Source organism: Ranitomeya variabilis, chromosome 6 (assembly GCF_051348905.1).
Source record: "Ranitomeya variabilis isolate aRanVar5 chromosome 6, aRanVar5.hap1, whole genome shotgun sequence".
NCBI classification, from domain to species: domain Eukaryota; kingdom Metazoa; phylum Chordata; class Amphibia; order Anura; family Dendrobatidae; genus Ranitomeya; species Ranitomeya variabilis.
This window is the reverse complement of record NC_135237.1, coordinates 500,127,502-500,142,198: the sequence shown is the minus strand read 5'-3', so window position 1 is coordinate 500,142,198 and position 14,697 is coordinate 500,127,502. Positions and strand designations below refer to the sequence as shown.

Sequence of the window (14,697 nt, the reverse complement as noted above, 5' to 3'; positions counted from 1 at the left end):
GAAAAAGCAAATGTCCACAGAAATGTTTTGTGGTGTATGCCCTGTTTGCTGAAGGGACAATTTGAATATAAGGAACTCTTTATTACAAGGGGTCGTAACTTTAGAACAGAGGGGCACAGGAAAAAAAATCTTTCAGAATCAGTGGAGCAGCACTAGTTGGATGAGATACGCTGTTCAAGTTGACAAAAATCCAGTTGAAAACAGCCTATTTATTCTGTAGAAACAAAGCTTTGCCCTATATATCACTGAATTTTTGGTGCAGAGGTGTTGTGAATTCTGCTCTTGGGCTCCCTCCAGTGGTTGTTGGTGGTAGTGCAGTTGTCTTGGGGTTGTAATCCTGGCAGGTGTTTCTGCTGATTGCAGCTCTATTAGGTATTTAGGTGTGCAGCTGTGCCAGTTGTCCATTGTACTTGGAGGGATTGCATCTCTCTCTGGCTCCTCATGCCCTGCTGCAAATTCAGCTAAGATAAGTGTCTGTTTTTTTGTCTCTGTGCACACATGCAGTGTGCTTTGCAATTCAGTGCAATTTATTGTGTTTTTGTCCAGCTTAGACTTTGTTTGGATTTTTCAGTCATGCTGGATTCTCAGGAGATGCAGATATACTTTCTATGTCTTTAGTTAGATGTGGAATATTTGTATTATCTGCTGTGGATATTTTTAGGATTTTAATACTGACCGCTTAGAATTCTGTCCTATCCTTTGCTATTTAGCTAGAAGTGCCTCTTTTTCTAAATCCTGTTTTTCTGCCTGCGTGTGTCTTTCCTCTTATACTCACAGTCAATATTTGTGGGGGGCTGCCTATCCTTTGGGGTTCTGCTCTGAGGCAAGATAGAATTCCCATTTCCATCTATAGGGGTATTTAGTCCTCCGGCTGTGTCGAGATGTCTAGGACGTGTTAGGTACATCCCACGGCTACTTCTAGTTGCGGTGTTAGTTTAGGGTTTGCGGTCAGTACAGGTACCACCTACTCCTGAGAAAGTCTCTCATGCGGCTCCAAGGTCACCAGATCATAACACAGAGGATACAATCCATAGTCCAATTCAAGGAAAATACCTGCAGGTAGTTCCTCAAATTTTTTTTGTCATCCGACTGGTCTTGGTTAGGCTGTTTCATGCATTTAACTTTGGAGTGTCGAATTTATTTTTTTGGACTATTTGGACATTTGGCATTCTATTCGTGCCCCCTTTTCAGTGGAGTGACGCTCAGCCTTGTTTGATACGTTTTCTTCTCACTTTTCATCTGTGTGCAATCCATTTTTTTTTCCTCACACCCAACCAATTTCGATATGCCCCCCTGCAGATCTGCACTGCCCATTTGAATAACATCGGCCCCAGTACAATCCTTTTTTTAACCAGATTTCACCTGTACACTCATGTGATCCAGCCTATAGGCAAAATGCAAAGCGAGCACTGTCAATCACCATGTGGAAATGAGCGGAGGATTGTAATTCAGAGGGCAGAACGGTGCACTGAGTACTTGACTATGCCGAGGACTGTGACAACATAGCATTTAGTCTTAATTATGCCAGATTTATTTTCCAATACGTCAAGAGACCTAAGCCATTGTTCATATGAGCCTGAACAATGACTTTTGAAATGATATTTATTGAAACTTATTGTGCTTCTATCCTTGAAGGAGAGGGACGCAAGGTGATTGAACAATCAATGTTTGCTAATATGTTGATTTACCCAGTGTATTAGTCCATGCAGCTTTTTGACCTGCAAACACTGAAGGAGAAACTGTGCAGATTGATTGAATACTCTAGCAATGAGAGTTCCTCCTTCCACCTTCCTCCTGATCTGTGGATGATGGCCTGAAGGACAGATGTGAGTATGATAAGGAACCTCTATTAGGGATGAGCGAATGTGCTCTGTGATACTCTGTTATCATTTGAGTATCACGGTGCTCGTTACTCAGCAATTAATGGGCGGTGCTCTATGTACAACTCAAATCACCAATAAGAATGCAGGGATTGCCTTTGAGTCACTCTAATGCCTTATCCATCTTGGTTATGGCATTACTGTGATTGGCTGGCCGTCTGGCATCATCAGGAATTATAAAATGACAGGCACCGCCTGGCTCGACACACTGACGCCATTTTACAGCTCTGTGACACTTTGTATTGGAAAAAGAGAGTGCTTGTCAAGGTCTGTGTGCCCAATGTAACAAATCGGAGTCCTGTAGGGTTGATACTGCTGCTGAAGCTAAGCCATCATACAGTTTGGAAAAAAAAAGTATTTAGTCAGCCACCAATTGTGCAAGTTCTCCCACTTAAAAAGATCAGTGAGGCCTATAATTGACATCATAGGTAAACCACTATGAGGCTAGGTGCCCACGTTGCACTTTTTAAGCTTTTTTTTAAGCATTTTTGCAACTTTTTTCCGCTGCAGAAATGCTTAAAAAAAATGCTTACATAAAGCGTTCAAATTACTTATACTAACCTATAAAGCCATCCATAACCTGTCTCCTCCATATATCTCTGAACTAATCTCCCGATATCTTCCCTCACGTAATCTCCGGTCCTCCCAAGACCTCCTTCTCTCCTCCACACTTATTCACTCCTCACTCAACCACCTCCAAGACTTCTCCAGAATATCCCCCATCTTCTGGAAGTCTTTGCCCCAACATGTCCGGCTATCAACCATATTCGGATCCTTCAGACGGAACCTGAAAACCCACCTCTTCAGGAAAGCCTACAGTCTGAACTGACCCCGCTGCCTCCTCATCACTACCGAAGCTACCGCCTCACCAACACTGGAGCTCCTGCAACCCCCAACCTACTGTCTCCTTCCCCACCATCCTGTAGAATGTAAGCCCGCAAGGGCAGGGTCCTCGCCCCTCTGCCCCAGTCTGTAATTGTTAGTTTGCTTACTGTAAGTGATATCTGTAATTCGTATGTAACCCAGTCTCATGTACAGCACCATGGAATCAATGGTGCTATATAAATAACTAATAAAGAATAATAATTATTTTTAATGGCATTCAGCAATTGTTGTGCCCATGCTGCGTTTTTTTCCGCAGCGGAAAATCAGCGGTTTTGTCGCTATAGAATTGCATTTGGACGGATGGAAAAAACGCAATAAAACCGGAAAAAAAAACCCCGCGACAAATACGCAATAAAACCGCAAAAAAATGCTAGAAAAAACAAGCGGATTTCCTGGCAAGGGAGTCTGGTTTTGATGCGGAAAATTCTGCATACATTGTGCAACGTGGGCACATAGCCTGAGAGTCAAAATGAGAAAGCTAATCCAGAAAATCACCTATCTCTCTCATAAAAATGAACAAAGCGTGGTTTAGCCTACACTTTTCCACACCATCAGATAACAGCAGCACATAGTGTTTGTAATATTCAATATTTTAATGAGGCTCGCCAGTATGGATGACCCTCCTAATTTCTGTGTTCACTTTCTGCAAATCCTTTATGACTGTAAAAGTAGATCAACTGCACTTTCAAAATATTTTTTTAAAAAGGTTCATGGATTCAGTGACTCTTACATACAGTTTAAACACTGTTATTATTGCATTACGGTGATATGTAACAATTACAAAAAGGGTAGGAAAATATTTCAGGATTAGAGTACGCATCCATACAGTATTGCATGCTTTCTGTCACATTTTAGTGGTTCATATAACTGTAGAAAAAAGCATTTCAAAGTTTGCTTACCCATACACTCTTCTGGGGTACATTTTTTGTTTTTATAACATTCAAAAAATAAATAAAATTTGCTGGGTTATATTTCTCAACTACAGTTGCGTGTTCTTGGGTACGTTAAGTTGGTATATAACCCTCAAAAAACTTCTTCAAAATTTATTGGTATTATATTGAGCCTCATAGGTTACTCCATCTTCTTGGGTACGTTTTGTTGCTATAAAAGCCTAAAAACTTTATTGGTATAATAAAGCTCACCTATAGACTATCCAGTTTTCTGGAATACATTTCATTGGTATTTAACCCTCCAAAAATGTGTTCAGTTAGAGATACAGGGTTAGTGCGTGCTCTCGTCCACTGACCCGACTGTCTTTAGAAAGACTGCATAGACCAGGGCTCATGCCACTGAATGTCTGCTCTGTCTCCCTGTGGGCAGAACACTACTCCAGACAACAGAGGGTGAGGGTAAAACAGAGTGGCAATAATTTATTGAACCACCAACAAACAATAGCATATAGAGCAGTCCCAGCAAATACCCAAGATGGTGCAAAATACAGAGTCTCACCCTTCTGCTGACTCGCCGGCATTAGAGCTGTTTCCAGGGCTGAGTACCCCCACCTGTGGCTCCCTGGTTTTGGTGGGCCCCCACAGTGAGGTGGTAACGACAAGCTTAGGAAGATGACAGTCCACTGATGTACGGGGCCAGGTGACTTGATTGTCCCAACCTGGATTCTCTAAACGTCTTTGAGGGTTCAGTGATGTTTAATGAGGCAGCTCTGTATTTCTTCAGTTGGAACCATGATTTCTGTAATGTTGAGTCTCTGTGAACACAGGCAGATCCTCCTTTTTATAGGTCACAACTTTTCATTTCGGCATTCCACCACCGGCTTAGGGGAAGGTGGAATGAGGCCATCCCTCACTGCTGGAGTGTTCAATCAGCATGCATAGATTGTCCTTCCTATTGCAGAGCACCAATGGGTCAACATATTAACAAACATTCAAACATTGTGCCTTTGTTTCCCAAAGATAGTAGAACAATTCTAGGGCTGCAATACTATGACAGATACAAAAGGTATTCAGCAGCCAGTCAACAAATGGAAGCCACTGAACATTAATTCAATGACCATAAGGGTCAACAGTCATTTCCACAGGAACTCTAGCATATGCATCTGGACCTACTGAAATAATATGTCTGGATAACTCAGATTAAATGCGACGTCGCCACACACGTTGCAGATTTGGTGCGTTTTTGTGAGAAAACCTAAACCAAAACCTGATGCCAGTACAATGAATGAGAAACCTGATGTGTCATGCACACATTGAGTATTATTTGACTTGCAGATTTGGTGCAGAAAATAATCTGCTGCATGTCAATTCTCTGTGCGTTGTTCACCATTGACTTCATTCCACTCCAATCAATCAAAAACGCTGCTGCATTTTTTTCTGTCAAGAGACGCAGAAATGGTGTCAAAATTTGACTCAATGTGTGCACTAGGGTGCCAAGGAAATGCATGGTAAAAATTAAGTAGCATGTTTTTGAAGGTCTTACCTCCTAATTTTGTTCCTTTTTGGTCATAGATATTTTATAGTTTTCTTTTTTAAGATTAGTTATCATTTACTGGTTGCTCAATGGCACATCATATTGCAGTTTTAAATGTTTGTTTAGTATTTATCGTAATGCATATCCCGCGTTATGTATGGTATGTTATGCCGTTTACAGATCAGATTAATTATATTTATGGGAAAAACTGAACTGACTGCTACACTGCTACTAAGTACTGATACATGTACAATGTACATAATTGTGGAATGCATATTATACTGTAATAGAATACTTACTGCCATTCTATGTTTTTTGAATTATAAATAGTGTATCCAGTTAAAGATACGATGACAAACTGAGTGGTTATTGTGTGTACAATATTGTGGAAAATGAGAAACATGGAATAATTCACATGCCTTGAGCAAGTGGTAAATCTAAATTTAAAGGACAACATATTTTACATGGTGAATAGGGAAGAGCGGTGTTCGAGTCGAACTGTTCGCCAATTTCAAATTCGAGCTGTTTTGGGCGGTGTTCGAGTCGTTCGTCGAACCCGAACAATTTGCTTAAAATTCGTCTGTTCGAGTTTCTGTTCGATAACTTTTCGTTCACCAAAAGCCTAACTTGATTTGCACATTAAAACTGTTTATCAATGTTAATAGATTGTTTCAGTGTATAGTGGGCGGGGGAGGGGGCGGGGGATAGATCTGTGCTGAAATAATGCCGATCTCCATTTTTTTTTCTTTCCCGCATTTACAGAGGGGCGGTGCAGTCTCTCAGCCTATCAGCAGTGCACACACAGCAATGTGCATGTGATGCACACAAGCAAGGGCATGTGTCATTGGCTGTGTATGTCACATGTCCTCCTTGCCCTATCAGAACCAGCCATTTTCCCCATCGCCACCATTTCCTCACTGCTGCAGCTTAGTGTTAGGCGGCACCGCTGCTGCTGTGGGCGCTATACAGACTAAGAGTCTTTTTTGGGAGTGAATTTACAGAGAGAGGTTTAGGGAGTCGGGGCTGGTTGTAATATCAGCCCTTTTCAGGGTAGGTTACAGCAGTTCATAGCACTTTTTGCAAGGCAGGTATGTGCCGCTGCTGTGCAAGTGTTTTTCATAGCATTTGGTGTAATCTAGCCCAGCCAATCCTTTTGGGCTAGTAGCATTGTCTGGTAGTCATCTGAGTAGCCCGCCTGTGAAGCTAGCTGCACCGCCTGTGTATCTAATAATTTTTTACTGCATCTAACCCAGTAAATCATTTTGGGCTTAGTAGCAGTGTCTGCACATCAGCAGAGTCAGGTGTCAAAGGTGTGAGAAGTCAGGTGTGTCGTTGTTGTAATCTCTGCAGACAAGTCCTGGCTGGAGAAGTTGTCATGTTGGTCTGGGCCAGATGGAAAAGACCGGAAAAGTGAACGACTCCATAAAAAGCAACGTCAGCTGTAAGTCACCATCTATAACTGTACTGTGATCTCTTATGTGGTCTGCAGGACAGGTATCTACCAGTATATGGTCACCATATAGTAATATTAGTAATATCAGTGTTTGTTTTTGTATATAAATTTATTTTCAATCGCAGAGCGGTCATCTGGTGATTTTCCCCTACACTTACAATTAGGGTGTGTAGTCAGGATTACCTGGTTAGGGGCACACTCAGATTTTTCGTCCCCCCTAAGCTGAAACCCTAGCTACGCCTCTGTGGTGGTATCTACATATGATTTTGATTATTATTTTATTACTTTAAATTCAGCACATTCCTATCATGTACTGCAATAAGGGGCATGTGCCGTGAGCTCAGCAGCACCTTCTGATATACAGATGTTCTTCCCCAGGGATTGCATTCACTGGCTATGGTCAACATTGGAAGGAGCAAAGACGATTTGCCCTATACACTTTGAGAAACTTTGGCATGGGAAAGAAATCTATGGAGGAGCGTATACGAGAAGAAGCTGGCTACCTCTGCTCTGCATTTCAGGCCAATGAAGGTACCTAAAGTTACAAACTTTTATTCTAGCTATTCTTATCAATTAATGTACTAAAAAAGAGAAATGATGTACAAAATACAATGTAGAACTGTTCCTTTTTTGGTTGTCTGTTTTCAGGACGTCCCTTTGACCCCTTTATGGTGATTACTAATGCCGTCAGCAATGTCATCTGCTCAATTATGTTTGGAGATCGATTTGAATACAGCGATTCGTCATTTCAGAGAATGATTAATCTGCTCAAAGAAACGTTTGAGCTGGAAACAAAACCCATCACTCAGGTAAATATTTATTAATTATATCTGTCGAGTACATTATCTATATACAGTATCTATATACTATACTGTATGTATCAGCCAATTTATTAACTTCTCCCATGGATACAGTTTGGGCTACCTATTTTTATAATGACTTTGGCAGCTCTGGTGATGGAGGAGGCAGCGATGCCGGTATCTCTGGTGTAGGCTCCATACCAGCTTGTTGTAGCAATATTTCATTAAAGGGAACCTGACATCACCAAAACATGCCACCAATCTGCAGGTAAAAAAATGTTATAAATTCCTTTGTAGCCAGCTACACAGAGAAATTGAAGTTTTAATCACAGTATAATCATCCTGTAACTACTCTCTCTGAGTCACCGGGGTAGTGCATGACAGTGATTAAGTCACTGCTCAATATACTGGGAGATCGACATGACACTTTAAGAGGCAACCTGCCCTCAGTGTATGTGTGCAGTTCGAGCTGTCGCTCAAGTGCCGGGGCATGATTACAGCCAAGCTCCCAGTATACTGAGCAGTGATTAAAAATTAATTTTCTCTGTGATGCTGCACTTTATCAGCTGGCTACATTGGGTTTTTAATGCTATTTATCTGCAGATGAACCCAATAACTGCAGGTCAGCATCATATTTTATTATTGCGTGATGCTTATTTTTAGTCTGGTCAGGCAATTGTTGTAATAGGTTTATCCCTATACTCCTGGTGCGCTATCCTTGATGTTGCATTCTGATCCTGCTTGGCTGACCTCCTGGTATCTGACCCCAGCTACTCCTCTGACTTCACTATCATAATTTGTAAAGTGCTGCGGAATATGTTGGCGCTATATAAATAAAATTATAATTTATTATTATTATGTCTCTTGATTTACTTATTTTTGTCTCTCTTCTTGTCCCTCCAGTTTTTGACATGGCTAGTCTGACTACTGTTGTCTCAAGCTCATATGTCTGGCCAGCAGCTACTCTGAGGTCACATCTTTCCTGTTGTAGATACCTGTATGAGACTGGCTTGCGACAAGTCTGCCTGAGAGAGGCTTTTTGAGTTGATAGCCATAAATATCTATGGGAAATCTCAAGGATTACTCAGTGAAACCAGTCTATGGCAGAATATGCACTGCTCAAAGAAATTAAATAAAGGGAACACTTAAACAACACGATGTAACTCCAAATCAATCACACTTCTGTGAAATCAACCTGTCTAGTTATGAAGCATCACATATGTTTTCTGCTGCTGTGCAGGTGGAACAGACAACAGGTAGAAATGATAGGCAACTACCAAGACAACCCCTATAACAGAGTGGTTCAGCAGTGGCGACCATAAACCATTTCTCTGTTCTCATCCTTTTTGGCTGTTGTTTTGGTCACTTTTGCAGTTTATTATTGCGGTCACCCAATAGGTACAGTACAGTAGCATAAGGCGGTGTCTACAACCCACAGATGTTGCTCAGGTAGTGCAACTCATCCAGGATGGCACATCAATGTAAGTTGTGGCAAGTAGGGTAGCTGTGTCTGTCAGCACAGAGTCCAGAGCATGTAGCAAATTCTAGGAGACAGGCCAGTACACCAGGAGATGTGGAGGGGGCTGTAGTAGAGCAACAACCCAGCAGCAGGTCCGCTACCTCCTCCTTTGTGCAAGGAGATACAGAAGGAGCCTTGCCAGAACCCTTTAAAATGACCTTCATCAGGCCACTAGCATCCATGGGTTTGCTAAAACTGTCAGAGACAGACTCCATGAGGGTAGTATGAGGGCCCAACATCCACAGCCCAATATTGTGCACGCCAACCAACAATTGCCAGGGAACACCAAGATTAGCAGATTTGACAATGGTGTCCTGTGCTCTTCACGGATGAGAGCAAATTCAAATTGAGCACATGTGACAGTCTGAAAACACTGTGGAGAACATTCTGCTGCCTGCAACATCCTCCAGCATGACCAGTTTGGCAGTGAGTGAGTAATGGTGCGGGGAAGCATTTCTTTGAAGGGCCGCACAACCTTCCATGTGTTAACCAAACATACCCTGACTGCCATTAGGTACCGGGATGAGATCCTCAGACTCATTGTGAGACCATATGCAGGTGCAGTGGGCCCTGGATTCCTTCTGATGCATGACAATGCTAGGCCTCCTGTAGCTAAAATGTGTCAGCAGTTCCTGCATGATGTGGACTGGCCAGCCCATTCCCCATGTCTTGTTCCATCAACTAATGCCATGTTTTAGCGCAGACTGTCCAGGAGTTGACTGATGCTTTAATCCAGGTCTGGGAGGAGATCCCTCAGTAGAACATTTGCCACCTCATGAGCAGCATGCCCAGGTGTTGTAGGGAGGTCATACTGGCATGTGGAGGCCAAATACTCTACTGAGCATCATTTCTGTCATGCTGTGACAATCTTTGATAAGGAAGGGGGACCTCAAACTGGAACTGGGACCCTATCTATCCCTGTCCCGGGGGTACTCTTGTAGGTAGAGAGGCCCGAGTCTCCACCTTACTATGCTCCTGTTAAACCCTGATTTGCCCCTTCCACACCTCATGAGGCATGGGACAGAAATGTTAGGTAAACAAAACACAAAGACAAAACAGGGAAACTAGAAAACCTCTGTCATGTAAAAGCACTAACCAACAATAGGGAGGAGGCTGAGGATAGGGAGAAATAAACTAAATGGGAACAGGGACCAGAAGATAAACACACACATACTACAGCAAACTTTAGAACACTGCTTGAACAACTCTACTCCAACCATTTAGCTTTAGCTCTGCACAGGAAGATGAATCTTTCACCGGCAGGGACAAGAAGGTCTGGCCATTTTTTATAGAAAAAGGTAATGACCAGATCAGGAGCAGCTGAAATGAAGCTGCATTTTTCTTACCAGCATAGCAAGGGTTGTTAACCTCTTCAGCACCAGAGGAAACTAAATCCATTTAATATGGGATACAAATAACACCATCTCTAAAGACCTGCGACACATCTTCAAGGGGGATGTGACTCCCTCCTGACAATTTTTTTTGTCTTGAGGCATTTCCACAGAAGTTGGATCAGTCTGTAATTTGACTTTCCACTTTAATTTTGAGTATCATGCCAAATCCAGACCTCCATAGGACATTAATTTTGATTTACATTGATCATTTTTATGTTTTACTGTTCTCAATTCCACCATGTAATGAATAAAGATTTGGAACTGGAATATTTCATTCAGTGATATCTAGGATGTGGTATTTCAGTGTTTTGTTTTGTTTTTTTATTTTTGAGCAGTGTATTATCACCCTCCCACAGTACAGGATTTATCGCTTATTTCACAGGTATATGCATCCTGATAGATGTAACTTGTATGTGTACCGATAACGGTTTACAATACAGTGACAATTAGGCATGTGATTAGATCACTGTTGGGTCGGTCTTTGCAATAATTTCCTGGTGGATTTCAAGTACAAATGTCCAACATTGTTGGGAATATAATTGATTAGGGCAATGAACCACTGCATGTCATGTAAATCAAGAGTACCAAACTATTAACATGAAAGTTTTGCTGTATTGATATATTGTTGCATAAAATGTGCTCCTTTTCTATTAATGATCCACTCTATTGAATATTTTGCAAGTGGATCTCATGAAGGGTAAGATCCTCATAAAATGTTTTGCCTTTAGCTGTACAAAATATTCCCCTGGCTGATGAAGGTGCCTGGGCCGCATCAGAAACTTTTCACTATCCAACGCACTTACCTAGACTTTTTACGAGCAATCATCCAGAAACACCGGGACACCTGGGATCCTGCAAGCAGGAGGGACTTCATTGATGCCTTTTTTGAGGAAATAGAAAAGGTAAGAAAATACTGTATTAATCCGTGTTTCAGGTACATGTGTAATTCGTTTTTTTTTTTTTAATGGATGCCATGTGCACATGTGTTCAGGCAAACCACACAAAGACATGTCTGTTTTTTATCAACAACAAGGGCTAATACAATCCTATGGGTCCGTGTAAAGCACATGAATGGCATCCATGTGTCATACACGTATCGTAAGTGTTTAACGTTGCAAAGTATAGGAGAAGCTTTGGAATAGATCTTTCTTGAGCCATACCGGAAAAAAAACTGATGGTACACTGATCTGAAACACTTAGGACACTGCTACTGGAAAAAAACGCATTATACGGACTTGTGACGGGGAACCTTACTCATATATGAAATTGTATAATCATTCATTTTATAGGTTCCATTTAATCTAATCTGTAGGTATACCAGACTATTATGCATTACCAGCCCTCCTTACCTCTAATAATCTTACTTTAAAGAGATTTTCAGTTTTTAGGAAACCCTTGTCCTAAAGTGCAGTTTGTTTTAAGAACCAAACAATCTGTCCTTTACTCACTCTCCCCAGGTCTATGTTGCTGTTACCGGTGTCTGTTATTGTCTGCAGCAGTTGACATCACTTCAACAGCTCTGTAGCCAATTATTGAGCTGAGAGGCACTGACACAGTATGAATAATTTGCTTCTGAGCTCACTGAGGTGAAGTCAAACTGACACTGCTGGTAAAAACTGACAAGGAGAACAGCAGAGGAGTCTCAGGACTGCACCCCAGGAGGGGAAAAAAGCACAGTTTGGATTTTTTTGCATTAAAAGAAAAAAAACTGCAGTCAGGGGATTGGAGTTTTCTGAAAATGGAAAAGAATATAATGACTGTTGAAACTAAGTCTCGCAGCTCGGGGCTTCATAGCGTGGCCAATTTAAATATACATTCCCGCCTGCTTGTTTTTCTTCTATCCACCCTCCCCTAGTGATCCAGAGAAGGGTGGATATAGAGGGAAAACAAGTAGGTGGGAATATACATGTTTGGCCTCACCATGAAGCACCAAGCGCCTGTACTTGATTTGAACAGTCATTCTGTGCTGACAGTCCCTTTAAATCCACCATGAAAACCCTACCATCCTTTAAGGATATGTGCAGATGTATTTTTTTTTTTATTCAAGTGGATTCTTCCTGGAAACTGCCTGAGAAAACACTAAAAAAAACACCACCTAAAACATTGAACATGTGCATTGCAATGTCAGAAGGATTGCTGTACGTCTGTTTGTTCATTTGTCATTTCTTTCAACCACTTCAGACTTCAAAATCCATGAAGTGGCTAAAAAGTGACTGACACATTCTTATACATATATACAATTAATAAAAAAACAATCCACAAAGTGCAAAAAAACAGAAATGAAGCTTCAGAGAAATATCCAGTGGGTGCTCTAGTCCGCTGACTAGAGATCACATGGACCAGGGATCATCCCACTGAACGCCCGCTCTCCTTTTACCGTGGGTATAATACTACTCAGACAACACAGGGTGAGGGTAAAACAGTGGGGCAATACTTTATTGAACCAGAAAGTAGGCAAATAACACATAGAACAGTCCCAACAAAATCTCCAAGATGGTGCAATATTACAGAGTCTCATTGCAGCACCCCAGAGTCCTGGTTGTTGCAGTACTGTGGCTCCGCCACTATGGGGAGCTATGGTACGTCTGATTGCACTAAGGAGTTTCTCTGACCAGGTACATTCTCACCACACTTCACACTCCGGCCACCAGGGGGGGTGGTCCTATCTAGTAGGCCACTCCTCACAACTCTGGTAAAACTGGGGGTTGGACAGGAAGACGGAGAGAAGTAGCTGGGAAGAGCTAGTGAGAGGACCTGTCAGGGATGGGGATCCTGGCAGACTCCTCAGAGCAGAACTAACCAGCAAACAACGGGAATACAGAAAAGGAGAATACCAGCAGGGGTTTTGTTGAAAGAGGCAGCACCTTGCTGAGGCGCAAACAATCGGTGGCCGGAACGCCGAGCAAGTAAGAGACTTTAAGTACATTGCAAACCACGGCAGGACAGCTAATTACAGGTTGGCTGTCTCACTTAACACCTAAGCAGACAACGGAGGCAGCTGTGGGAGAGGGGCGACTCTAGAGTCCCGGAAGAACTCCAGGCCTACCCCGTCATACGGGTGCGTCCTACCATATCACCTGGAGGACGGAGAACGAACAGTAGAGACAGAAAGAAACAGTTGTGAGGACTATCCCGGGAGCTCAGCAGGGAAGAACTACAACACACAGCGCTAGAAGGTAGATACTGATTCCCACCTGTGAGGAGAACTCCTGATGTGTCGTTGGACCGGCCGGTCTCTGAAAACCCAGTTAACAGCGCTCTGGACTGAGGTCTCCAACATCTTCAGTAAAGAGGTAAAGAGACTGCAAACTGGTGTCCTCGTTATTTACCGCGACCTGCACCGTTACCACACCACTTATTGCACCGGACGTCCCCCATTGACAGACAGGGCCACGGACCGGGTCTAGCCACCGTGACAACCCCAGGACTGAGACCTAGAGGCCCGGCTCCGGGTACCCCTCGGCCCTGCGGCGGTGTGGGGGCGCTCCAACTTGGCGTCACGAACAGGATTTACTTAAGCCTGAAGAATCAGGTCATGTGTGCCTTGGAACTGTGAGTTATTGTGCTTGGACTGTACTTTATTGAAAAGACTGTGCTGTGCCATTTGCCGCCAAAATTCGCCATTGCCGCGCGCGGAGGGAGGAGCCTTAGCTACGTGGGCGGGATCAGCCAAAAGAAGCGCGGAACGGAAAGCGCGGTGAGGCGCCAATCCCGGAAGAGGAACTCCAACCTCCAGCAGGTTAGTGGGAGGAAGGGACGGCCATGTCCGAGTCGGGAGGAGAGGAGGTGGCGGTCGCAGCCGCGGACGCAGGGGCAGCTCCAGTCCCCGCAGCGGGCAAAGCCGCGGCCCTAATACCACCACTGACTGCCACAGAACCCGCTGCCCCCATCAGCCAGTCGGACACTGCCGCTAATGCAAAAGCCATAATGCCCTTCTCCATGCCCTACCTGCCCGGAGCGGCCTGGCTCCCACGATACTCTGGGGAGGCGCATACGTTCACTGACTTTAAAGAAGGGCTCTGCAGCCTGCTCGAGTTCTATCCCCTAACCGAGCCCCAGAAGGTCCATATGATAACCGGCCAACTCTTTGGGGCGGCCCTGAGAGAATTGAAATCCTGGCCCGCTGAGGATAAAGGAACTGCACAACAGATTTTTGCCAAGCTTAAAGCCACCTTTGATACTCGCACTGCTACAGAGATTAAACTGACTTTTTATGGATGCAAACAAAAGTCACAGGATAGCTTGCGGGACTATGCCCTTAATCTCCAGGAAGCGATGCGGGCCATTAAGCAGAGTGACCCCGGCAGCATGCAGGATGAAGATAAAATCCTGAAGGAGCGGT

At 43.3% G+C, this 14,697-nt stretch overlaps 1 protein-coding gene across 4 annotated transcripts in view; it reads left to right on the top strand.

The window, feature by feature from the left end:
- LOC143782870 (cytochrome P450 2D15-like) overlaps positions 1–14,697 on the top strand; it is a 205,758-nt gene that overhangs the window by 156,965 nt on the left and 34,096 nt on the right. For 2 of the 4 annotated variants that reach the window (XM_077270794.1, XM_077270796.1), the window contains exons 2-5: positions 6,540–6,630; positions 7,021–7,173; positions 7,291–7,451; positions 11,084–11,257. In XM_077270794.1, coding sequence (XP_077126909.1) covers positions 6,540–6,630; positions 7,021–7,173; positions 7,291–7,451; positions 11,084–11,257 — 579 coding nt within the window. The remainder of the gene's footprint in view (positions 1–6,539; positions 6,631–7,020; positions 7,174–7,290; positions 7,452–11,083; positions 11,258–14,697) is intronic. The other 2 variants (XM_077270795.1, XM_077270793.1) reach the window with 1 other exon arrangement.